Source organism: Scyliorhinus torazame, chromosome 31 (genome assembly GCF_047496885.1).
Source record: "Scyliorhinus torazame isolate Kashiwa2021f chromosome 31, sScyTor2.1, whole genome shotgun sequence".
NCBI lineage: Eukaryota > Metazoa > Chordata > Chondrichthyes > Carcharhiniformes > Scyliorhinidae > Scyliorhinus > Scyliorhinus torazame.
Genome location: NC_092737.1, coordinates 26,984,220 through 27,011,513, shown reverse-complemented (window position 1 = coordinate 27,011,513; position 27,294 = coordinate 26,984,220). Strand labels below are relative to the sequence as shown.

At 52.7% G+C, this 27,294-nt stretch overlaps 1 protein-coding gene across 2 annotated transcripts in view; it reads left to right on the top strand.

Moving 5' to 3' along the window:
* Positions 1 to 27,294, top strand: part of LOC140404769 (claudin-15-like) — a 171,379-nt gene that overhangs the window by 136,075 nt on the left and 8,010 nt on the right. For both annotated transcript variants that reach the window (XM_072493490.1, XM_072493488.1), the window contains exons 2-3: positions 21,545 to 21,709; positions 27,116 to 27,197. In XM_072493490.1, coding sequence (XP_072349591.1) covers positions 21,545 to 21,709; positions 27,116 to 27,197 — 247 coding nt within the window. The remainder of the gene's footprint in view (positions 1 to 21,544; positions 21,710 to 27,115; positions 27,198 to 27,294) is intronic.

Sequence of the window (27,294 nt, the reverse complement as noted above, 5' to 3'; positions counted from 1 at the left end):
GGTATAACTGGGATCAGTAACTGGACAGTGTGGGGTATAACTGGAGTCAGTAACTGGACAGTGTGGGGTATAACTGGGATCAGTAACTGGACAGTGTGGGGTATAACTGGGGTCTGTAACTGGACAGTGTGGGGTATAACTGGAGTCAGTAACTGGACAGTGTGGGGTATAACTGGGATCAGTAACTGGACAGTGTGGGGTATAACTGGGGTCTGTAACTGGACAGTGTGGGGTATAACTGGAGTCAGTAACTGGACAGTGTGGGGTATAACTGGGATCAGTAACTGGACAGTGTGGGGTATAACTGGGGTCAGTAACTGGACAGTGTGGGGTATAACTGGGGTCAGTAACTGGACAGTGTGGGGTATAACTGGAGTAAGTAACTGGACAGTGTGTTGTATAACTGGGGTCAATAACTGGACAGTGTGGGGTATATCTGGGGTCATTAACTGGACAGTGTGGGGTATAACTGGGATCAGTAACTGGACAGTGTGGGGTATAACTGGGGTCAGTAACTGGACAGTGTGGGGTATAACTGGGATCAGTAACTGGACAGTGTGGGGTATAACTGGATTCAGTAACTGGACAGTGTGGGGTATAACTGGATTCAGTAACTGGACAGTGTGGGGTATAACTGGGGTCAGTAACTGGACAGTGTGGGGTATAACTGGATTCAGTAACTGGACAGTGTGGGGTATAACTGGAGTCAGTAACTGGACAGTGTGGGGTATAACTGGAGTCAGTAACTGGACAGTGTGGGGTATAACTGGAGTCAGTAACTGGACAGTGTGGGGTATAACTGGAGTCAGTAACTGGACAGTGTGGGGTATAACTGGAGTCAGTAACTGGACAGTGTGGGGTATAACTGGGATCAGTAACTGGACAGTGTGGGGTATAACTGGGATCAGTAACTGGACAGTGTGGGGTATAACTGGGGTCAGTAACTGGACAGTGTGGGCTATAACTGGGGTCAGTAACTGGACAGTGTGGGGTATAACTGGAGTAAGTAACTGGACAGTGTGTTGTATAACTGGGGTCAATAACTGGACAGTGTGGGGTATATCTGGGGTCATTAACTGGACAGTGTGGGGTATAACTGGGATCAGTAACTGGACAGTGTGGGGTATAACTGGGGTCAGTAACTGGACAGTGTGGGGTATAACTGGGATCAGTAACTGGACAGTGTGGGGTATAACTGGATTCAGTAACTGGACAGTGTGGGGTATAACTGGATTCAGTAACTGGACAGTGTGGGGTATAACTGGGGTCAGTAACTGGACAGTGTGGGGTATAACTGGATTCAGTAACTGGACAGTGTGGGGTATAACTGGAGTCAGTAACTGGACAGTGTGGGGTATAACTGGAGTCAGTAACTGGACAGTGTGGGGTATAACTGGGGTCAGTAACTGGACAGTGTGGGGTATAACTGGATTCAGTAACTGGACAGTGTGGGGTATAACTGGATTCAGTAACTGGACAGTGTGGGGTATAACTGGAGTCAGTAACTGGACAGTGTGGGGCATAACTGGAGTCAGTAACTGGACAGTGTGGGGTATAACTGGGGTCAGTAACTGGACAGTGTGGGGTATAACTGGAGTCAGTAACTGGACAGTGTGGGGTATAACTGGGGTCAGTAACTGGACAGTGTGGGGTATAACTGGGGTCAGTAACTGGACAGTGTGGGGTATAACTGGATTCAGTAACTGGACAGTGTGGGGTATAACTGGAGTCAGTAACTGGACAGTGTGGGGTATAACTGGGATCAGTAACTGGATAGTGTGGGGTATAACTGGAGTCAGTAACTGGACAGTGTGGGGCATAACTGGAGTCAGTAACTGGACAGTGTGGGGTATAACTGGGGTCAGTAACTGGACAGTGTGGGGTATAACTGGAGTCAGTAACTGGACAGTGTGGGGTATAACTGGGGTCAGTAACTGGACAGTGTGGGGTATAACTGGGATCAGTAACTGGACAGTGTGGGGTATAACTGGGGTCAGTAACTGGACAGTGTGGGGTATAACTGGATTCAGTAACTGGACAGTGTGGGGTATAACTGGAGTCAGTAACTGGACAGTGTGGGGTATAACTGGGTTCAGTAACTGGACAGTGTGGGGTATAACTGGAGTCAGTAACTGGACAGTGTGGGGTATAACAGGGGACAGGAACTGGACAGTGTGGGGTATAACTGGGGTCAGTAACTGGACAGTGTGGGGTATAACTGGGGTCAGTAACTGGACAGTGTGGGGTATAACTGGGGTCAGTAACTGGACAGTGTGGGGTATAACTGGAGCCAGTAACTGGACAGTGTGGGGTATAACTGGGGTCAGTAACTGGACAGTGTGGGGTATAACTGGAGTCAGTAACTGGACAGTGTGGGGTATAACTGGGGTCAGTAACTGGACAGTGTGGGGTATAACTGGATTCAGTAACTGGACAGTGTGGGGTATAACTGGAGTCAGTAACTGGACAGTGTGGGGTATAACTGGGATCAGTAACTGGATAGTGTGGGGTATAACTGGAGTCAGTAACTGGACAGTGTGGGGTATAACTGGGGTCAGTAACTGGACAGTGTGGGGTATAACTTGGGTCAGTAACTGGACAGTGTGGGGTACAACTGGGGTCAGTAACTGGACAGTGTGGGGTATAACTGGATTCAGTAACTGGACAGTGTGGGGTATAACTGGGGTCAGTAACTGGACAGTGTGGGGTATAACTGGAGTCAGTAACTGGACAGTGTGGGGTATATCTGGGGTCAGTAACTGGACAGTGAGGGGTATAACTGGATTCAGTAATTGGACAGTGTGGGGTATAACTGGAGTCAGTAACTGGACAGTGTGGGGTATAACTGGGGTCAGTAACTGGACAGTGTGGGGTATAACTGGGTTCAGTAACTGGACAGTGTGGGGTATAACAGGGGACAGTAACTGGACAGTGTGGGGTATAACTGGAGTCAGTAACTGGACAGTGTGGGGTATAACTGGGGTTAGTAACTGGACAGTGTGGGGTATAACTGGGGTCAGTAACTGGACAGTGTGTGGTATAACAGGGGACAGTAACTGGACAGTGTGGGGTATAACTGGGATCAGTAACTGGACAGTGTGGGGTATAACTGGGGTCAATAACTGGACAGTGTGGGGTATAACTGGGGTCAGTAACTGGACAGTGTGGGGTATAACTGGGGACAGTAACTGGACAGTGTGGGGTATAACTGGAGTCTTAACTGGACAGTGTGGGGTATAACTGGGATCAGTAACTGGACAGTGTGGGGTATAACTGGGGACAGTAACTGGACAGTGTGGTGTGTAACTGGGGACAGTAACTGGATAGTGTGGGGTATAACTGGGGACAGTAACTGGAAAGTGTGGGGTATAACTGGGGTCAGTGACTGGACAGTGTGGGCTATAACTGGGATCAGTAACTGGACAGTGTGGGGTATAACTTGGGTCAGTAACTGGACAGTGTGTGGTATAACTGGAGTCAGCAACTGGACAGTGTGGGGTATAACTGGGGTCAGTAACTGGACAGTATGGGGTATAACTGGGGACAATAACTGGACAGTGTGGGGTATAACTGGAGTCAGTAACTGGACAGTGTGGGGTATAACTGGAGTCAGTAACTGGACAGTATGGGGTATAACTGGGGACAATAACTGGACAGTGTGGGGTATAACTGGAGTCAGTAACTGGACAGTGTGGGGTATAACTGGGGAGAGTTACTGGACAGTGTGGGGTATAACTGGAGTCAGTAACTGGACAGTGTGGGGTATAACTGGGGTCAGTGACTGGACAGTGTGGGCTATAACTGGGATCAGTAACTGGACAGTGTGGGGTATAACTGGGGTCAGTGACTGGACAGTGTGGGCTATAACTGGGATCAGTAACTGGACAGTGTGGGGTATAACTTGGGTCAGTAACTGCACAGTGTGTGGTATAACTGGAGTCAGCAACTGGACAGTGTGGGGTATAACTGGGGTCAGTAACTGGACAGTGTGGGGTATAACTGGGTTCAGTAACTGGACAGTGTGGGGTATAACTGGAGTCAGTAACTGGACAGTGTGGGGTATAACTGGGGTCTGTAACTGGACAGTGTGGGGTATAACTGGGGTCAGTAACTGGACAGTGTGGGGTATAACTAGAGTCAGTAACTGGACAGTGTGGGGTATAACTGGGGTCAGTAACTGCACAGTGTGGGGTATAACTGGGGTCAATAACTGGACAGTGTGGGGTATAATTGGGTTCAGTAACTGGACAGTGTGGGGTATAACTGGGGTCAGTAACTGGACAGTGTGGGGTATAACTGGGGTCAGTAACTGGACAGTGTGGGGTATAACTGGGGTCAATAACTGGACAGTGTGGGGTATAACTGGAGTCAGTAACTGGACAGTGTGGGGTATAACTGGGATCAGTAACTGGACAGTGTGGGGTATAACTGGGATCGGTAACTGGACAGTGTGTGGTATAACTGGAGTCAGTAACTGGACAGTGTGGGGTATAACTGGAGTCAGTAACTGGACAGTGTGGGGTATAACTGGGATCAGTAACTGGACAGTGTGGGGTATAACTGGGGCCAGTAACTGGACAGTGTGGGATATAACTGGTGTCAGTAACTGGACAGTGTGGGGTATAACTGGGATCAGTAACTGGACAGTGTGGGGTATAACTGGGATCAGTAACTGGACAGTTTGGGGTATAACTGGAGTCAGTAAATGGACAGTGTGGGGTATAACTGGGATCAGTAACTGGACAGTGTGGGGTATAACTGGGGTCAGTAACTGGACAGTGTGGGGTATAACTGGGATTAGTAACTGGACAGTGTGGGGTGTAACTGGGGACAGTAACTGGATAGTGTGGGATATAACTGGGGTCAGTAACTGGACAGTGTGGGGTATAACTGGGGACAGTAACTGGACAGTGTGGGGTATAACTGGAGTCAGTAACTGGACAGTGTGGGGTATAACTGGGGTCAGTGACTGGATAGTGTGGGGTATAACTGGGGTCAGTAACTCGACAGTGTGGGGTATAACTGGGGTCAGTAACTGGACAGTGTGGGGTATAACTGGGGTCAGTAACTGGACAGTGTGGGGTATAACTGGGGTCCATAACTGGACAGTGTGGGGTATAACTGGGGTCAGTAACTGGACAGTGTGGGGTATAACTGGATTCAGTAACTGGACAGTGTGGGGTATAACTGGAGTCAGTAACTGGACAGTGTGGGGTATAACTGGGGTCAGTAACTGGACAGTGTGGGGTATAACTGGGATCAGTAACTGGACAGTGTGGGGTATAACTGGGGTCAGTAACTGGACAGTGTGGGGTATAACTGGATTCAGTAACTGGACAGTGTGGGGTATAACTGGAGTCAGTAACTGGACAGTGTGGGGTATAACTGGGTTCAGTAACTGGACAGTGTGGGGTATAACTGGGATCAGTAACTGGACAGTGTGGGGTATAACTGTGTTCAGTAACTGGACAGTGTGGGGTATAACAGGGGACAGGAACTGGACAGTGTGGGGTATAACTGGAGTCAGTAACTGGACAGTGTGGGGTATAACTGGGGTCAGTAACTGGACAGTGTGGGGTATAACTGGGGTCAGTAACTGGACAGTGTGGGGTATAACTGGAGTCAGTAACTGGACAGTGTGGGGTATAACTGGGGTCAGTAACTGGACAGTGTGGGGTATAACTGGAGTCAGTAACTGGACAGTGTGGGGTATAACTGGGGTCAGTAACTGGACAGTGTGGGGTATAACTGGGGTCAGTAACTGGACAGTGTGGGGTATAACTGGAGTCAGTAACTGGACAGTGTGGGGTATAACTGGGGTCAGTAACTGGACAGTGTGGGGTATAACTGGATTCAGTAACTGGACAGTGTGGGGTATAACTGGAGTCAGTAACTGGACAGTGTGGGGTATAACTGGGATCAGTAACTGGATAGTGTGGGGTATAACTGGAGTCAGTAACTGGACAATGTGGGGTATAACTGGGGTCAGTAACTGGACAGTGTGGGGTATAACTGGGGTTTAGTAACTGGACAGTGTGGGGTATAACTGGGGTCAGTAACTGGACAGTGTGGGGTATAACTGGATTCAGTAACTGGACAGTGTGGGGTATAACTGGGGTCAGTAACTGGACAGTGTGGGGTATAACTGGAGTCAGTAACTGGACAGTGTGGGGTATAACTGGGGTCAGTAACTGGACAGTGTGGGGTATAACTGGGGTCAGTAACTGGACAGTGTGGGGTATAACTGGGGTCAGTAACTGGACAGTGTGGGGTATAACTGGATTCAGTAACTGGACAGTGTGGGGTATAACTGGAGTCAGTAACTGGACAGTGTGGGGTATAACTGGGGTCAGTAACTGGACAGTGTGGGGTATAACTGGGTTCAGTAACTGGACAGTGTGGGGTATAACAGGGGACAGTAACTGGACAGTGTGGGGTATAACTGGAGTCAGTAACTGGACAGTGTGGGGTATAACTGGGGTCAGTAACTGGACAGTGTGGGGTATAACTGGGGTCAGTAACTGGACAGTGTGTGGTATAACAGGGAACAGTAACTGGACAGTGTGGGGTATAACTGGGATCAGTAACTGGACAGTGTGGGGTATAACTGGGGTCAATAACTGGACAGTGTGGGGTATAACTGGGGTCAGTAACTGGACAGTGTGGGGTATAACTGGGGACAGTAACTGGACAGTGTGGGGTATAACTGGAGTCAGTAACTGGACAGTGTGGGGTATAACTAGAGTCAGTAACTGGACAGTGTGGGGTATAACTGGGGACAGTAACTGGACAGTGTGGGGTATAACTGGGGTCAGTAACTGGACAGTGTGGGGTATAACTGGGATCAGTAACTGGACAGTATGGGGTATAACTGGGGACAATAACTGGACAGTGTGGGGTATAACTGGAGTCAGTAACTGGACAGTGTGGGGTATAACTGGGGAGAGTAACTGGACAGTGTGGGGTATAACTGGAGTCAGTAACTGGACAGTGTGGGGTATAACTGGGGACAGTAACTGGACAGTGTGGGGTATAACTGGGATCAGTAACTGGACAGTGTGGGGCATAACTTGGGTCAGTAACTGGACAGTGTGGGGTATAACAAGAGTCAGCAACTGGACAGTGTGGGGTATAACTGGGGTCAGTAACTGGACAGTGTGGGGTATAACTGGGTTCAGTAACTGGACAGTGTGGGGTATAACTGGAGTCAGTAACTGGACAGTGTGGGGTATAACTGGGGTCTGTAACTGGACAGTGTGGGGTATAACTGGGGTCTGTAACTGGACAGTGTGGGGTATAACTGGGGTCAGTAACTGGACAGTGTGGGGTATAACTGGGGTCAGTAACTGGACAGTGTGGGGTATAACTGGGGTCAGTAACTGCACAGTGTGGGGAATAACTGGGGTCAGTAACTGGACAGTGTGGGGTATAACTGGAGTCAGTAACTGGACAGTGTGGGGTATAACTGGGATCAGTAACTGGACAGTGTGGGGTATAACTGGGATCGGTAACTGGACAGTGTGGGGTATAACTGGGATCAGTAACTGGACAGTGTGGGGTATAACTGGGGTCAGTAACTGGACAGTGTGGGGTATAACTGGGATCAGTAACTGGACAGTGTGGGGTATAACTGGGATCAGTAACTGGACAGTGTGGGGTATAACTGGGATCAGTAACTGGACAGTGTGGGGTATAACTGGAGTCAGTAACTGGACAGTGTGGGGTATAACTGGGATCAGTAACTGGACAGTGTGGGGTATAACTGGGGTCAGTAACTGGACAGTGTGGGGTATAACTGGAGTCAGTAACTGAACTGTGTGGGGTATAACTGGAGTCAGTAACTGGACAGTGTGGGGTATAACTGGGGTCAGTAACTGGACAGTGTGGGGTATAACTGGAGTCAGTAACTGGACAGTGTGGGGTATAACTGGAGTCAGTAACTGGACAGTGTGGGGTATAACTGGGGTCAGTAACTGGACAGTGTGGGGTATAACTGGAGTCAGTAACTGGACAGTGTGGGGTATAACTGGAGTCAGTAACTGGACAGTGTGGGGTATAACTGGAGTCAGTAACTGGACAGTGTGGGGTATAACTGGAGTCAGTAACTGGACAGTGTGGGGTATAACTGGGGTCAGTAACTGGACAGTGTGGGGTATAACTGGAGTCAGTAACTGGACAGTGTGGGGTATAACTGGAGTCAGTAACTGGACAGTGTGGGGTATAACTGGAGTCAGTAACTGGACAGTGTGTGGTATAACTGGAGTCAGTAACTGGACAGTGTGGGGTATAACTGGGATCAGTAACTGGACAGTGTGGGGTATAACTGGAGTCAGTAACTGGACAGTGTGGGGTATAACTGGGATCAGTAACTGGACAGTGTGGGGTATAACTGGGATCAGTAACTGGACCCTGTGGGGTATAACTGGGGTCAGTAACTGGACAGTTTGGGGTATAACTGAGGTCAGTAACTGGACAGTGTGGGGTATAACTGGGATCAGTAACTGGACAGTGTGGGGTATAACTGGGATCAGTAACTGGACAGTGTGGGGTATAACTGGAGTCAGTAACTGGACAGTGTGGGGTATAACTGGAGTCAGTAACTGGACAGTGTGGGGTATAACTGGGGTCAGTAACTGGACAGTGTGGGGTATAACTGGAGTCAGTAACTGGACAGTGTGGGGTATAACTGGAGTCAGTAACTGGACAGTGTGGGGTATAATTGGGGATCAGTAACTGGACAGTGTGGGGTATAACTGGAGTCAGTAACTGGACAGTGTGGGGTATAACTGGAGTCAGTAACTGGACAGTGTGGGGTATAACTGGAGTCAGTAACTGGACAGTGTGGGGTATAACTGGGATCAGTAACTGGACAGTGTGGGGTATAACTGGAGTCAGTAACTGGACAGTGTGGGGTATAACTGGAGTCAGTAACTGGACAGTGTGGGGTATAACTGGAGTCAGTAACTGGACAGTGTGGGGTATAACTGGAGTCAGTAACTGGACAGTGTGGGGTATAACTGGAGTCAGTAACTGGACAGTGTGGGGTATAACTGGGGTCAGTAACTGGACAGTGTGGGGTATAACTGAGATCAGTAACTGGACAGTGTGGGGTATAACTGGGGTCAGTAACTGGACAGTGTGGGGTATAACTGGAGTCAGTAACTGGACAGTGTGGGGTATAACTGGGGTCAGTAACTGGACAGTGTGGGGTATAACTGGAGTCAGTAACTGGACAGTGTGGGGTATAACTGGGATCAGTAACTGGACAGTGTGGGGTATAACTGGAATCGGTAACTGGACAGTGTGGGGTATAACTGGGGTCAGTAACTGGACAGTGTGGGGTATAACTGGGGTCAGTAACTGGACAGTGTGGGGTATAACTGGGGACAGTAACTGGACAGTGTGGGGTATAACTGGGGTCAGTAACTGGACAGTGTGGGGTATAACTGGAGTCAGTAACTGGACAGTGTGGGGTATAACTGGAGTCAGTAACTGGACAGTGTGGGGTATAACGGGAGTCAGTAACTGGACAGTGTGGGGTATAACTGGAGTCAGTAACTGGACAGTGTGGGGTATAACTGGAGTCAGTAACTGGACAGTGTGGGGTATAACTGGGGTCAGTAACTGGACAGTGTGGGGTATAACTGGAGTCAGTAACTGGACAGTGTGGGGTATAACGGGAGTCAGTAACTGGACAGTGTGGGGTACAACTGGAGTCAGTAACTGGACAGTGTGGGGTATAACGGGAGTCAGTAACTGGACAGTGTGGGGTATAACTGGAGTCAGTAACTGGACAGTGTGGGGTATAACTGGAGTCAGTAACTGGACAGTGTGGGGTTTAACTGGGATCAGTAACTGGACAGTGTGGGGTATAACTGGGGCCAGTAACTGGACAGTGTGGGATATAACTGGAGTCAGTAACTGGACAGTGTGGGGTATAACTGGGATCAGTAACTGGACAGTGTGGGGTATAACTGGGATCAGTAACTGGACAGTTTGGGGTATAACTAGAGTCAGTAACTGGACAGTTTGGGGTATAACTGGGATCAGTAACTGGACAGTGTGGGGTATAACTGGGGTCAGTAACTGGACAGTGTGGGGTATAACTGGGATTAGTAACTGGACAGTGTGGGGTATAACTGGGGACAGTAACTGGATAGTGTAGGATATAACTGGGGTCAGTAACTGGACAGTGTGGGGGAGAACTGGGGACAGTAACTGGACAGTGTGGGGTATAACTGGAGTCAGTAACTGGACAGTGTGGGGTATAACTGGGGTCAGTAACTGGATAGTGTGGGGTATAACTGGAGTCAGTAACTCGACAGTGTGGGGTATAACTGGGGTCAGTAACTGGACAGTGTGGGGTATAACTGGGGTCAGTAACTGGACAGTGTGGGGTATAACTGGGGTCAATAACTGGACAGTGTGGGGTATAACTGGGGTCAGTAACTGGACAGTGTGGGGTATAACTGGGGTCAGTAACTGGACAGTGTGGGGTATAACTGGGATCAGTAACTGGACAGTGTGGGGTATAACTGGGGTCAGTAACTGGACAGTGTGGGGTATAACTGGATTCAGTAACTGGACAGTGTGGGGTATAACTGGAGTCAGTAACTGGACAGTGTGGGGTATAACTGGGTTCAGTAACTGGACAGTGTGGGGTATAACTGGGATCAGTAACTGGACAGTGTGGGGTATAACTGGGTTCAGTAACTGGACAGTATGGGGTATAACAGGGGACAGGAACTGGACAGTGTGGGGTATAACTGGAGTCAGTAACTGGACAGTGTGGGGTATAACTGGGGTCAGTAACTGGACAGTGTGGGGTATAACTGGGGTCAGTAACTGGACAGTGTGGGGTATAACTGGAGTCAGTAACTGGACAGTGTGGGGTATAACTGGGGTCAGTAACTGGACAGTGTGGGGTATAACTGGAGTCAGTAACTGGACAGTGTGGGGTATAACTGGGGTCAGTAACTGGACAGTGTGGGGTATAACTGGATTCAGTAACTGGACAGTGTGGGGTATAACTGGAGTCAGTAACTGGACAGTGTGGGGTATAACTGGGATCAGTAACTGGATAGTGTGGGGTATAACTGGAGTCAGTAACTGGACAGTGTGGGGTATAACTGGGGTCAGTAACTGGACAGTGTGGGGTATAACTGGAGTCAGTAACTGGACAGTGTGGGGTATAACTGGGATCAGTAACTGGACAGTGTGGGGTATAACTGGGATCGGTAACTGGACAGTGTGGGGTATAACTGGGGTCAGTAACTGGACAGTGTGGGGTATAACTGGGGTCAGTAACTGGACAGTGTGGGGTATAACTGGATTCAGTAACTGGACAGTGTGGGGTATAACTGGGGTCAGTAACTGGACAGTGTGGGGTATAACTGGAGTCAGTAACTGGACAGTGTGGGGTATATCTGGGGTCAGTAACTGGACAGTGTGGGGTATAACTGGATTCAGTAATTGGACAGTGTGGGGTATAACTGGAGTCAGTAACTGGACAGTGTGGGGTATAACTGGGGTCAGTAACTGGACAGTGTGGGGTATAACTGGGTTCAGTAACTGGACAGTGTGGGGTATAACTGGGATCAGTAACTGGACAGTGTGGGGTATAACTGGGGTCAATAACTGGACAGTTTGGGGTATAACTGGGGTCAGTAACTGGACAGTGTGGGGTATAACTGGGGACAGTAACTGGACAGTGTGGGGTATAACTGGAGTCTTAACTGGACAGTGTGGGGTATAACTGGGATCAGTAACTGGACAGTGTGGGGTATAACTGGGGACAGTAACTGGACAGTGTGGGGTGTAACTGGGGAGAGTAACTGGATAGTGTGGGGTATAACTGGGGACAGTAACTGGATAGTGTGGGGGATAACTGGGGTCAGTAACTGGACAGTTTGGGGTATAACTGGGATCAGTAACTGGACAGTGTGGGGTATAACTGGGGACAGTAACTGGACAGTGTGGGGTATAACTGGGGTCAGTAACTGGACAGTGTGGGGTATAACTGGGGTCAGTAACTGGACAGTGTGGGGTATAACTGAGATCAGTAACTGGACAGTGTGGGGTATAACTGGGGTCGGTAACTGGACAGTGTGGGATATAACTGGGGACAGTAACTGGACAGTGTGGGGTGTAACTGGGGAGAGTAACTGGATAGTGTGGGGTATAACTGGGGTCAGTAATTGGACAGTTTGGGGTATAACTGGGATCAGTAACTGGACAGTGTGGGGTATAACTGGGGACAGTAACTGGACAGTGTGGGGTATAACTGGAGTCAGTAACTGGACAGTTTGGGGTATAACTGGGATCAGTAACTGGACAGTGTGGGATATAACTGGGGACAGTAACTGGACAGTGTGGGGTGTAACTGGGGACAGTTACTGGATAGTGTGGGGTATAACTGGGGTCAGTAACTGGACAGTGTGGGGTATAACTGGGGTCAGTAACTGGACAGTGTGGGGTATAACTGGGGTCAGTAACTGGATAGTGTGGGGGATAACTGGGGTCAGTAACTGGACAGTGTGGGGTATAACTGGGGTCAGTAACTGGACAGTGTGGGGTATAACTGGGGACAGTAACTGGACAGTGTGGGGTATAACTGGGGACAATAACTGGACAGTGTGGGGTGTAACTGGGGACAGTAACTGGATAGTGTGGGGTATAACTGGGGTCAGTAACTGGACAGTGTGGGGTATAACTGGGGACAATAACTGGACAGTGTGGGGTATAACTGGGGACAGTAACTGGACAGTGTGGGGTATAACTGGGGACAGTAACTGGACAGTGTGCGGTATAACTGGGGACAGTAACTGGATAGTGTGGGGTATAGCTATGGGTCTGTAACTGGACACTCCCTCCCTAACAGCACAGTGGTTGTACCTACACCCCCAGCTGCTGCAGATTGAGGAAGGCAGCTCACCCAGTACCTTCCGACAGGAAATCCGGGTTGAGCAATGAATGCTGGCTCGGGTGGGGGTGAATGAAGCAAACGGAATGTTCTCGATGACCTCCCTTGGGATGGATCAATGCTCAGATCACAGTCTGTCTCTTATCGGCCTCGTGGGTGCTACAACGGGGCTTTAATGTGTGAACTTTGAAGCTGTGCTGAGATAGCGCCGAGATTAGCTGACGAAACTTTCCAAGCAGCAGTGGAATAACAAATCCAATGCCAAGCTGGAGTGTGTTTTATATTTGGGGATTTATTGACTTTTTTCCCCGGCGGTAACCCTGAAGCCACGGAAAGAGGACGACAACAGTCCCGGTGTAAACACGGCGACTCTGACCTGACGTCAGGAATCTCAGCGCTGCCTGCCCCAGGTCAGCGAGAGAGAGCAGTGAGGCTGCCCCTCCCAGACCTGAACTAGGGTGCAGGTATACCCACTGTGCTGTTAGGGAGGGCGTCCCAGGATATTGACCCAGCGACAGTGAAGGAACGGCCGATATATTTCCAAGTCCGGGCCGTGAGTGACTCGGAGGGGAACCTCCAGGCGGTGGGGTTCCCAGGTATCTGCTGCCCTTGTCCCTCTAGATGGTAGATGTGAAAGAGAAACTGCTGGAAAATCTCAGCAGGTCCGGCAGCATCTGTAGGGAGAGATAAGAGATAACGTTTTGAGTCCGATGATTCTTTGTCATAGATGAAATGAAATGAAAATCGCTTATTGTCACAAGTAGGCGTCGAATGAAGTTACCGTGAAAAGCCCCTAGTCGCCACATTCCGGCGCCCGTTCGGGGAGGCTGGTACGGGAATTGAACCGTGCTGCTGGCCTGCCTTGGTCTGCTTTAAAAGCCAGCTATTTAGCCCTGTGCTAAGCCAGCCCCTAGATGGTAGAGGCCGTGGATTTGGAAGGTGCTGCCCAAGGAGCCTTGGTGAGTTGCTGCAGTGCATCTTGTAGATGGGACACACGGCTGCCACTGTGCGTCGGTTGGGGGGGGGGGGGGGGGGAGGAGGAATGTTTGTGGAAGGGGAGCAATCAAGCGGGGCTGCTTTGTCCTGGATGGTGTCGAGCTTCTTGAGTGTTGTTGGAGCTGTGCTCATCCAGGCAAGTGGAGAGTATCCCATCACACTCCTGACTTGTGCCTTGTAGATGGTGGACAGGCTTTGGGGGGGTCAGGAGGTGAGTTACTCTCCGCAGGATTCCCAGCCTCTGACCTGCCCTGGTAGCCACAGTATTAATGTGACTGGGTCCAGTTCAGTTTCTGATCAATGGTAACCCCCAGGATGTTGATTGTGGGCGATTCAGCGAAAATAACGCCATCGAATGCCAAAGGGTTGGATCCTCTCTTGTCGGAGATGGTGATTGCCCGACCCCTGTGTCGCATCACAACAACATTTCACGCTTCATAGAATTTACCGTGCAGAAGGAGGCCATTCGGCCCATCGAGTCTGCACCGGCTCTTGGAAAGAGCACCCTACCCAAGGTCCACACCTTCACCCTATCCCCATAACCCAGTAACCCCACCCAACCCAACACTAAGGGCAATTTTGGACACTAAGGGCAATTTAGCACGGCCAATCCACCTAACCTGCACATCTTTGGACTGTGGGAGGAAACCGGAGCACCCGGAGGAAACCCACGCACACACAGGGAGAACGTGCAGACTCCGCACAGACAGTGACCCAAGCCGGGAATCGACCCTGCGACCCTGGGAGCTGTGAAGCAATTGTGCTAACCACCGTGCTACTGTGCTTGAATACATTGTACAGTTCTTCAATATGGTTATTTAAATCTCGAACTTCCCATGTTACAACTGAAATGATACACGGGCCGAGAGGTTGATTACAGTCTGACCTGTTTACATATCATGCCCAATTAAACAGGAAATATTCATACACAATAACATGGGGAATGAACTATTGTGAGTGAAGAGCAGGAGTATCGGAGTATTTGCGAGATGAGGCCTTCACACTGTCTCCAAAAAACACGCCCAGGACATTTTACAATGACAAAGATGGCGCCGAATCCTCGCCGATTGTGGGACCGCAGCGGGATTCGGCGGGTCCGAGATCGACAAGCTGCAGCCGCACCGACACACTTCACTCCCGCCCGCGCGCACACACTCATCCCAGCCAACAAGGTGGCACTGGTTGTGCTGGAGCACCCCCCCATTGGTGGGTCGGCGGCTGGGGTCAGAGGGCACCTAGGGGGGGTGGTGGTCTGAGGGGGACACCCGTAGGACCCGTGGCACTAAGGTCACAGTGGGTAGTCAGCTGCACGGCTGCCTTGCCGGATGCGTCAATGATGCCCCCGTGCCCGTCCACCCTGTCCCCACAGGCCACCCCCCGCTACTCCCCCGGCCCTGGCAGAAGCCCTACGGACAGCGGTACCACGGCCAGCATACAATAAAGCGCTCGTCAAGTATCCCGAATGTTGGTCTAATAGCTGCTCCGTGCTGTCGACAGCAATGTCCAGCGGTTATCTGAGAGTTTATTCCATATCGGATTGAATTCCTGCGATAAATCGGAATTGCCAGACAGGAGAATGATCAGCCTCTGATAAGACCATCAAATTATCACCAACTCGTAATAAAATCCGATCATATCATGCAATAAAATGCCACAGTATTACTGTGTAGCATCTCAGGACATGCTGTACGAGTCGACTGTAATGCAATCATTTAATGATAGTGAGGGTAATGAGGGATATCAGTGAAGGTTCCGCTGAGCTGATTGGCAGCAACCTTCAGCGTTCCCAGGATCACGAGCGAGAGCAGTGATGGGTAACTTCAGTGAGTGAGTGGGTCACGAGAGTGGACCTCCTTCATCTCAGTGAGCCGCAAGAGCAAATCAGGCTCGTTCACTAACCCTGAGCCCACGAATAAGATTAAATATATTTAACGCACGGCGAATATTTCACAGCGAGTTGTAGAATACGCCGACCCATTCATACGTGACTCGAACCATCGTCAACTTCAAATGATCAAAACAGAATAAATATTTACACTCTGTCCACCGCCGGCCTCAGGCTTTGAGATTTCCCGGCGTGAATGAAAGAGTGTCCACAGGTTATGAGGCAAAGATCTGAAGGTAAGGCGAATGTGAGAATCATTCAACTTGTACCTCCAGATATCAGTATCCGGTTATATCCATAGAACATAGACCATTACAGCGCAGTACAGCCCCTACGGCCCTCGAATTTAATTAAAGGCCCTCCTTTAATCCTCTTCCCATCAACCACCAGCCTGATCGGTTCTCAAATATTGACTGGGTCTGTGCATTTCCACTCTTAGAGAATACAGTGCCAATGAACCAGGACAGGTGTTAGATTTGGAGGTAGGTGAGCACTTTGGTGATAGTGACCACAATTCGGTGACATTTACTTTCGTGATGCTTTCAGGGCAAGAGTTATATCTGGGGGAAAGGCAATTATGATGCGATGAGGCAAGACTTAGGATGCATCGGATGGAGAGGAAAACTGCAGGGGATGGGCACAATGGAAATGTGGAGCTTGTTCAAGGAACAGCTACTGCGTGTCCTTGATAAGTATGTACCTGTCAGGCAGGGAGGAAGTGGTCGAGCGAGGGAACCGTGGTTTACTAAAGCAGTCGAAACACTTGTCAAGAGGAAGAAGGAGGCTTATGTAAAGATGAGACATGAAGGTTCAGTTCGGGCGCTCGAGAGTTACAAGTTAGCTAGGAAGGACCTAAAGAGAGAGTTAAGAAGAGCTAGGAGGGGACATGAGAAGTCTTTGGCAGGTAGGATCAAGGATAACCCTAAAGCTTTCTATAGATATGTCAGGAATAAACGAATGACTCAGGTAAGAGTAAGGCCAGTCAAGGACAGTAGTGGGAAGTTGTGCTTGGAGTCCGAGGAGATCGGAGAGGTGCTAAATGAATATTTTTCGTCAGTATTCACACAGGAAAAAGACAATGTTGTCGAGGAGAATACTGAGATTCAGGCTACTAGACTAGAAGGGCTTGAGGTTCATAAGGAGGAGGTGTTAGCAATTCTGGAAAGTGTGACAATCGATAAGTCCCCTGGGCCGGATGGGACTTAACCTAGGATTCTCTGGGAAGCTAGGGAGGAGATTGCTGAGCCTTTGGCTTTGATCTTTAAGTCATCTTTGTCTACAGGAATAGTGCCAGAAGACTGGAGGATAGCAAATGTTGTCCCCTTGTTCAAGAAGGGGAGTAGAGCAACCCCGGTAACTATAGACCAGTGAGCCTTACTTTTGTTGTGTGCAAAACCTTGGAAAGATTTATAAGAGATAGGATGTATAATTATCTGGAAAGGAATAATTTGATTAAAGACAGTCAACACGGTTTTGTGAAGGGTAGGTCGTGCCTCACAAACCTTATTGAGTTCTTTGAGAAGGTGACCAAACAGGTGGATGAGGGTAACGCAGTTGATGTGGTGTATATGGATTTCAGTAAAGCGTTTGATAAGGTTCCCCGTGGTAGGCTACTGCAGAAAATATGGAGGCATAGATTCAGGGAGATTTAGCAGTTTGGATCAGAAGTTGGCTAGCTGGAAGAAGACAAAGGGTGGTGGTTGATGGGAAATGTTCAGACTGGAGTCCAGTTACTAGTGGTGTACCACAAGGATCTGTTTTGGGGCCATTGCTGTTTGTCATTTTTATAAATGACCTGGAGGAGGGTGTAGAAGGATGGGTGAGCAAATCTGCAGATGACACTAAAGTTGGTGGAGTTGTGGACAGTGCGCAAGGATGTTACAAGTTACAGAGGGACATAGATAAACTGCAGCGCTGGGCTGAGAGGTGGCAAATGGAGTTTAATGCAGAAAAGTGTGAGGTGATTCATTTTGGAAGGAATAACAGGAAGACAGAGTACTGGGCTAATGGTAAGATTCTTGGCAGTGTGGATGAGCAGAGAGATCTCGGTGTCCATGTACATAGATCCCTGAAAGTTGCCACCCAGGTTGAGAGGGTTGTTAAGAAGGTGTACGGTGTGTTAGCTTTATTGGTCGAGGGATTGAGTTTCGGAGCCATGAGGTCATGTTGCAGCTGTACAAAACTCTGGTGCGGCCGCATTTGGATTATTGCGTGCAATTCTGGTCGCCGCATTACAGGAAGGATGTGGAAGCATTGGAAAGGGTGCAGAGGAGATTTACCAGAATGTTGCCTGGTATGGAGGGACGATCTTATGAGGAAAGGCTGAGGGACTTGAGGCTGTTTTCATTAGAGAGAAGAAGGTTAAGAGGTGACTTAATTGAGGCATACAAGTTGATCAGAGGATTGGATAGGGTGGACAGTGAGAGCCTTTTTCCTCGGATGGTGAAGTCTAGCACGAGGGGACATAGCTTTAAATTGAGGGGAGATAGATATAGGACAGATGTCAGAGGTAGGTTCTTTACTCAGAGAGTAGTGAGGGCGTGGAATGCCCTGCCTGCAACAGTAGTGGACACACCAACACTAAGGGCATTCAAATGGTCATTGGATAGACATATGGACGATAAGGGAATAGTGTAGATGGGCTTTAGAGCGGTTTCACGGGTCGGCGCAACATCGAGGGCCGAAGGGCCTGTACTGCGCTGTAATGTTCTATGTTCTATTTTCTGGCACTTGTCTGACGCTATCACAACGTGGCCGGCCTAGTATTTGATCCTATGGTGAGCCTTGACCCACATATTCTCACACCGTCCTTAAGATTCCCTATTTTTACCACCATAGCATCTTTGTTCTGTTGCTTGAGCACCTCGTTCGTGTCTTTGTGCCTGTGGCTATTTACAGTGCCATCCCACATTCTATCCGAGCTAACCTTATGACCATCCAAAACGCTGCTACCTGTGACCTTCCTCACAGCACATTCCATTCGCCCCTCGGCCCTCTGCTAGCTGAATCACGGTAGCTCCCAGTCCAGCAATGTCTTGATTTCAAATTTCCCAGTCTGGTTTACAAATCCTCTTTCAATTTAATCAACCTTTTGGGGGCCATTCTGTTGTTGTTCCACGTGGGAACTTTCAATCTCCTTGCCAACGTTGCCACCCTCAGCCACCCCCAGAAAGAGCAGCTCAATCCTTAAAGACTTTTCCGGCGTTTTCTCAAAGCTGGTATCTGTGTGTTGATCTGATTGGACACTGGGTATCTGTGTGTTGATCTGATTGGGCGCTGTATATCTGTGTGTGTTGATCTGATTGGGCGCTGTGTATCTGTGTGTTACTCTGATTGGGCGCTGGGTATCTGTGTGTTACTCTGATTGGGCGCTGGGTATCTGTGTGTTCATCTGATTGGGCGCTGGGTATCTGTGTGTTGATCTGATTGGGCGCTGGGTATCTGTGTGTCAATCTGATTGGGCGCTGGGTATCTGTGCATTGATCTGATTGGGCGCTGAGTATCTGTGTGTTGATATGATTGGGCGCTGGTATCTGTGTGTTCATCTGATTGGGCGCTGAGTATCTGTGTGTTGATATGGGCAGCAGGGTAGCATTGTGGAAAGCACAATTGCTTCACAGCTCCAGGGTCCCAGGTTCGATTCCGGCTTGGGTCACTGTCTGTGCGGAGTCTGCGCATCCTTCCAGTGTGTGCGTGGGTTTCCTCCGGGTGCTCCGGTTTCCTCCTACAGTCCAAAGTTGTGCAGGTTAGGTGGATTTGCCATGTTAAATTGCCCTTAGTGTCCACAATTGCCCTTAGTGTTGGGTGGGGTTACTGGGTTACGGGGATAGGGTGGAGGTGTTGGCCTTGGGTAGGGTGCTCTTTCCAAGAGCCGGTGCAGACTCGATGGGCCGAATGGCCTCCTTCTGCACTGTAAATTCTATGATATGATTGGGAGCTGGGTATCTGTGTGTCAATCTGATTGGGCGCTGGGTATCTGTGTATCAATCTGATTGGGCACTGGGTATCTGTGTGTTGACCTGATTGGGTGCTGGGTATATGTGTGTCAATCTGATTGGGCGCTGGGTATCTGTGTGTCAATCTGATTGGGCGCTGGATATCTGTGTGTCAATCTGATTGGGCACTGGGTATCTGTGTGTCAATCTGATTGGGCGCTGGGTATCTGTGTGTTAATCTGATTGGGCGCTGGGTATCTGTGTGTCAATCTGATTGGGCGCTGGGTATCTGTGTGTTGATCTGATTGGGTGCTGGGTATCTGTGTGTTAATCTGATTGGGTGCTGGGCATCTGTGCGTTGATCTGATTGGGCGCTGGATATCTGTGTGTCATTCTGATTGGGCGCTGGATATCTGTGTCAATCTGATTGGGCGCTGGGTATCTGTGTGTCAATCTGATTGGGCGCTGGGTATCTGTGTGTCAATCTGATTGGGCGCTGGGTATCATAGATCAAAGAATTTACAGTGCAGAAGGAGGCCATTCGTCCCATCGAGTCTGCACCGGCTCTTTGAAAGAGCACCCTACCCGAGGTCAACACCTCCACCCTATCCCCAGAACCCAGTAACCCCACCCAACACTAAGGGCAATTTATCATGGCCAATCCACCTAACCTGCACATCTTTGGACTGTGGGAGGAAACCGGAGCACCCGGAGGAAACCCACGCACACATGGGGGGAACGTGCTGACTCCGCACAGACAGTGACCCAAGCCGGGAATCGAACTTGGGACTCTGACACTGTGAAGCAATTGCGCAGTGCTCCGAAAGCGAGTGTTTGAAACAAACCTGTTCGACTTCAACCTGGTGTTGGAAGATTTCTTACTGTGCTCACCCCGTCCAACGCCGGCACCTCCACATCATGGCTTAATCTGATTGGGCACTGGGCATCCGTGTGTTCATCTGATTGGGCACTGGGCATCTGTGTGTCACTCTGGGCGCTGGGTATCTGTGTGTTGATATGACTGGGCGCTGGATATCTGTGTGTTGATAAGATTGGGCGCTCGGTATCGGTGTGTTAATTTGATTGGGCGCTGGGTATTTGGGTGTTGATATGATTGGGTGCTGGGTATCTGTGTGTCAATCTGATTGGGCGCTGGGTATCTGTGTGTCAATCTGATTGGGCGCTGGGTATCTGTGTGTCAATCTGATTGGGCGCTGGGTATCTGTGTGTCAATCTGATTGGGCGCTGGGTATCTGTGTGTCAATCTCATTGGGCGCTGCGTATCTGGGTGTTGATATGATTGGGCGCTGGGTATCTGTGTGTCAATCTGATTGGGCGCTGCGTATCTGTGTGTCAATCTGATTGGGTGCTGGGTATCTGTGTGTCAATCTGATTGGGCGCTGGGTATCTGTGTGTCAATCTGATTGGGCGCTGGGTATCTGTGTGTCAATCTGATTGGGCGCTGGGTATCTGTGTGTCAATCTGATTGGGCGCTGGGTATCTGTGTGTCAATCTCATTGGGCGCTGGGTACCTGTGTGTTCCTCTGATTGGGTGCTGGGTATCTGTGTGTTACTCTGATTGGGTGCTGGGTATCTGTGTGTCACTCTGATTGGGCGCTGGGTACCTGTGTGTTACTCTGATTGGGCGCTGGGTATCTGTGTGTTACTCTGATTAGGTGCTGGGTATCTGTGTGTCACTCTGATTGGGCGCTGGGTGTGGGGAACGATGGGCATTGGCCTCTGTGTTCGCGATGATCCTGGGCTGAATTGAGCTCTGGATTCTCAGACTGATTTTGATGTCTCCAGATTATGTGCGTGCCTCCCAGGCCCTAATGATCATCTCCATCCTGATGGGATTTTTTGCTGCCATCATCACCCTGTTTGGCCTGCAGTGCACCTTATTGGGTAACACCGACCCCATCGTGAAAGCCAAGATTGCGACGGCTGGAGGAGCTCTGTTCATTGTGGCGGGTGAGTGTGCAGGGTGGGTGGGTGTGTGGGCAGGGTGGGTGTGTGGGCAGGGTGGGTGGGTGTGTGGGCAGGGTGGGTAAGTGGGCAGGGTGGGTGGGTGGGCAGGGTGGGTGGGTATGTGGGCAGGGTGGGTGTGTGGGCAGGGTGGGTGTGTGGGCAGGGTGGGTGTGTGGGCAGGGTGGGTGAGTGGGCAGGGTGGGTGAGTGGGCAGAGTGGGTGGGTGTGTGGGCAGTGTGGGTGAGTGGGCAGGGTGGGTGGGTGTGTGGGCAGTGTGGGTGCGTGAGTGGGCAGGGTGGGTGAGTGGGCAGGGTGGGTGGGTGTGTGGGCAGGGTGGGTGAGTGGGCAGGGTGGGTGGGCATGTGGGTAGGGTGGGTGGGTGTGTGGGCAGGGTGGGTGGGTGTGTGGGCAGGGTGGGTGAGTGGGCAGGGTGGGTGAGTGGGCAGAGTGGGTGGGTGAGTGGGCAGGGTGGGTGGGTGTGTGGGCAGGGTGGGTGGGTGTGTGGGCAGGGTGGGTGGGTGTGTGGGCAGGGTGTGTGGGTGTGTGGGAAGGTGGGTGGGTGAGTGGGCAGGGTGGGTGGGTGACTGGGCAAGGTGGGCGAGTGGGCAGGGTGTGTGGGTGTGTGGGAAGGTGGGTGGGTGAGTGGGCAGGGTGGGTGGGTGAGTGGGCAGGGTCGGTGCGTGAGTGGGCAGAGTGGGTGGGTGAGTGGGCAGGGTGGGTGGGTGAGTGGGCAGAGTGGGTGGGTGAGTGGGCAGGGTGGGTGGGTGAGTGGGCAGGGTGGGTGGGTGAGTGGGCAGGGTGGGTGCGTGAGTGGGCAGAGTGGGTGGGTGAGTTGGCAGGGTGGGTGGGTGAGTGGGCAGGGTGGGTGGGTGTGTGGGCAAGGTGGGTGTGTGAGTGGGCAGGGTGGGTGGGTGTGTGGGCAAGGTGGGTGGGTGTGTGGGCAGGGTGGGTGCATGCGTGGGCAGGGTGGGTGGGTGTGTGGGCAAGGTGGGTGTGTGGGCAGAGTGGGTGGGTGTGTGGGCAGGGTGGGTGGGCAGGGTGGGTGTGTGGGCAGGGTGGGTGCGTGAGTGGGCAGGGTGGGTGGGTGAGTGGGCAGGGTGGGTGTGTGGGCAGGGTGGGTGGGTGAGTGGGCGGGATGGGTGAGTGGGCAGGGTGGGTGGGTGAGTGGGCAGGGTGGGCGGGTATGTGGGCAGGGTGGGTGTGTGGGCAGGGTGGGTGTGTGGGCAGGGTGGGTGTGTGGGCAGGGTGGGTGAGTGGGCAGGGTGGGTGAGTGGGCAGAGTGGGTGGGTGTGTGGGCAGTGTGGGTGAGTGGGTGGGTGTGTGGGCAGTGTGGGTGCGTGAGTGGGCAGGGTGGGTGAGTGGGCAGGGTGGGTGGGTGTGTGGGCAGGGTGGGTGAGTGGGCAGGGTGGGTGGACATGTGGGTAGGGTGGGTGGGTGTGTGGGCAGGGTGGGTGGGTGTGTGGGCAGGGTGGGTGAGTGGGCAGGGTGGGTGAGTGGGCAGAGTGGGTGGGTGAGTGGGCAGGGTGGGTGGGTGTGTGGGCAGGGTGGGTGGGTGTGTGGGCAGGGTGGGTGGGTGTGTGGGCAGGGTGTGTGGGTGTGTGGGAAGGTGGGTGGGTGAGTGGGCAGGGTGGGTGGGTGACTGGGCAAGGTGGGCGAGTGGGCAGGGTGTGTGGGTGTGTGGGAAGGTGGGTGGGTGAGTGGGCAGGGTGGGTGGGTGGGTGGGTGAGTGGGCAGGGTCGGTGCGTGAGTGGGCAGAGTGGGTGGGTGAGTGGGCAGGGTGGGTGGGTGAGTGGGCAGAGTGGGTGGGTGAGTGGGCAGGGTGGGTGGGTGAGTGGGCAGGGTGGGTGGGTGAGTGGGCAGGGTGGGTGCGTGAGTGGGCAGAGTGGGTGGGTGAGTTGGCAGGGTGGGTGGGTGAGTGGGCAGGGTGGGTGTGTGGGCAAGGTGGGTGTGTGAGTGGGCAGGGTGGGTGGGTGTGTGGGCAAGGTGGGTGGGTGTGTGGGCAGGGTGGGTGCATGCGTGGGCAGGGTGGGTGGGTGTGTGGGCAAGGTGGGTGTGTGGGCAGAGTGGGTGGGTGTGTGGGCAGGGTGGGTGGGCAGGGTGGGTGTGTGGGCAGGGTGGGTGCGTGAGTGGGCAGGGTGGGTGGGTGAGTGGGCAGGGTGGGTGTGTGGGCAGGGTGGGTGGGTGAGTGGGCGGGATGGGTGAGTGGGCAGGGTGGGTGGGTGAGTGGGCAGGGTGGGCGGGTGTGTGGGCAGAGTGGGCGGGTGAGTGGGCAGAGTGGGCGGGTGAGTGGGCAGGGTGGGTGGGTGAGTGGGCAGGGTGGGTGTGTGGGCAGAGTGGGTGGGTGAGTGGGCATGGTGGGTGGGTGAGTGGGCAGGGTGGGTGGGTGAGTGGGCAGGGTGGGTGGGTGAGTGGGCAGGGTGGGTGGGTGAGTGGGCAGGGCGGGTGTGTGGGCAGGGTGGGTGGGTGAGTGGGCATGGTGGGTGGGTGAGTGGGCAGGGTGGGTGGGTGAGTGGGCAGGGTGGGTGTGTGGGCAGAGTGGGTGGGTGAGTGGGCAAGGTGGGTGTGTGGGAAGGTGGGTGGGTGTGTGGGCAAGGTGGGTGGGTGTGTGGGTAGGGTGGGTGGGTGAGTGGGCAGGGTGGGTGGGTGAGTGGGCAGAGTGGGTGGGTGTGTGGGCAAGGTGGGTGGGTGAGTGGGCAGGGTGGGTGGGTGTGTGGGAAGGTTGGTGGGTGAGTGGGCAGGGTGGGTGGGTGTGTGGGAAGGTTGGTGGGCGTGTGGGCAGGGTGGGTGTGTGAGTGGGCAGGGTGGGTGGGTGTGTGGGCAGGGTGGGTGAGTGGGCAGGGTGGGTGGGTGTGTGGGCAGGGTGGGTGGGTGAGTGGGCAGGGTGGGTGGGTGAGTGGGCAGGGTCGGTGTGTGAGTGGGCAGGGTGGGTGTGTGAGAGGGCAGGGTGGGTGGGTGTGTGGGCAAGGTGGGTGGGTGAGTGGGCAGGGTGGGTGGGTGAGTGGGCAGGGTGGGTGGGTGAGTGGGCAGGGTGGGTGCGTGAGTGGGCAGGGTGGGTGGGTGAGTGGGCAGGGTGGGTGAGTGGGCAGGGTGGGTGCGTGAGTGGGCAGGGTGGGTGAGTGAGTGGGCAGGGTGGGTGCGTGAGTGGGCAGAGTGGGTGGGTGAGTGGGCAGGGTGGGTGGGTGCATGGGCAGGGTGGGTGTGTGGGCAGGGTGGGTGGGTGAGTGGGCAGGGTGGGTGAGTGGGCAAGGTGGGTGAGTGGGCAGAGTGGGTGGGTGAGTGGGCAGGGTGGGTGGGTGAGTGGGCAGGGTGGGTGCATGAGTGGGCAGGGTGGGTGCATGAGTGGGCAGGGTGGGTGCATGAGTGGGCAGGGTGGGTGGGTGCGTGGGCAGGGTGGGTGGGTGAGTGGGCAGGGTGGGTGAGTGGGCAAGGTGGGTGTGTGGGAAGGTTGGTGTGTGAGTGGGCAGGGTGGGTGGGTGAGAGGGCAGGGTGGGTGGGTGAGTGGGCATGGTGGGTGGGTGTGTGGGCAAGGTGGGTGGATGTGTGGGCAGAGTGGGCGGGTGAGTGGGCAAGGTGGGTGTGTGGGAAGGTTGGTGTGTGAGTGGGCAGGGTGGGTGGTTGAGAGGGCAGGGTGGGTGGGTGAGAGGGCAGGGTGGGTGGGTGAGTGGGCAGGGTGGGTGTGTGGGCAGGGTGGGTGGGTGAGTGGGCAGGGTGGGTGAGTGGGCAAGGTGGGTGTGTGGGAAGGTTGGTGTGTGAGTGGGCAGGGTGGGTGGATGAGAGGGCAGGGTGGGTGGGTGAGTGGGCATGGTGGGTGGATGTGTGGGCAAGGTGGGTGGGTGTGTGGGCAGAGTGGTTGGGTGGGTGGGTGTGTGGGCAGAGTGGGTGGGTGAGTGGGCAGAGTGGGTGGGTGTATGGGCAAGGTGGGTGGGTGTGTGGGCAAGGTGGGTGGGTGTATGGGCAAGGTGGGTGGGTGTGTGGGCAAGGTGGGTGGGTGTATGTGCAAGGTGGGTGGGTGAGCTGTACTGTGTGAGAGGGGAGGGCCATCTACTGGGGGCGAGGGGGCGAGCGATAGGGGCATGAACTGGAGGGGCTGCACTGAGAGGTGGGTTTGGGGGTTGTGAGGTGGATGAGTGAGAATTAGGGGTGTGACAAATTGGGCGTTGTGAGCTTGGGGTGGTCCTCAGTTGGGTGGGTGTGAGTTGGGGAGTGTGAGTTGGATGGGCGTGTGTGTTGGTGAGTGTGAGTTGGTGAGTGTGAGTTGGATGAGGGAGTGGGTTGGTGAGTGTGAGTTGGTGAGTGTGAGTTGGATAGGGGTGTGAGTTGATGAGTGTGATTTGGATTGGGTGTGAGTTGGATGTGGGAGTGCGTTGGTGAGTGTGAGTTGGGGTGTGTGAGTTGGAGGGGGTGTGAGTTGGTGAGTTGCTGAGTGTGAATTAGATAAGGGGTGAGTTGGTGAGTGTGAGTTGGTGAGTGTGAGTTCGATGGGGGGTGAGTTGGTGAGTGTGATTTGGTGAGTGTGAGTTTGACGGGGTTGAGTTGGTGACAGTGAGCTGGATAGTTGGATGGGGTATGAGTTGGTGAGTGTGAGATGGTTGGGGGTGCAAGTTGATGAGTGTGAGTTGGTTGGGGGTGTAAGTTAGTGAGTGTGAGTTGGACGGGGGGTGAGTTGGTGAGTGTGAGTTGGTTGGGGGTGCAAGTTGATGAGTGTGAGTTGGTTGGGGGTGTAAGTTAGTGAGTGTGAGTTGGACGGGGGGTGAGTTGGTGAGTGTGAGTTGGACGGGGGGTGAGTTGGTGAGTGTGAGTTGGATGGGGGGTGAGATGGACGGAGGGTGAGTTGGACGTGGGTGTGAGTTGGGAAGTGGGAGTTGGACGGGTGTGCAAGTTGGGGAGTGTGAGTTGGAGAGGGGGGTGAGTTGGACAGGGGTGTGAATTGGTGAGTGTGAGTTGGACGGGGTGTGCGGTGGGTGGAGAGTGAGTTGGACGGGGGGTGGATTGGATGGCGGTGTGAGTTGGGGAGTGTGAGTTGGATGGGGGGTGAGTTGGTGAGTGTGAGTTGGACGGGAGTGTGAGTTAGTGAGTGTGAATTGGGCGGGGGTGTGAGTTGGTGAGCGTGAGTTGGATGGGTGTGTGAGTTGGTGAGTGTGAGTTGGACAGGTGTGTGAGTTGGTGAGTGTGAAGTGGGTGGGGGGTGATTGGTGAGTGTGAATTGGGCGGGGGTGTGAGTTGGTGAGCGTGAGTTGGATGGGCGTGTGAGTTGGTGAGTGTGAGTTGGACAGGTGTGTGAGTTGGTGAGTGTGAAGTGGGTGGGGGGTGATTGGTGAGTGTGTGTTGGACGGGGCTGTGAGTTGGTGAGTGTGAACTCTCCGCTCTCTCTGCATACCTGTAAGTATTAATTCTGTCTTTTCCCTCCAGCTCTTTGTGCAATGGTCCCAGTTTCCTGGTACGCCTACAATGTGACAGTTCAGTTTTATGATCCCCTCTATCATGGAACCAAGTAAGTTTTCTGCTTTACTGTGAGCAAAAAATTCAGAGATATTCAGGCAAATGCCTTTGCAAAATGTGGAGATCGTACAATGGCTAAACATTGATGT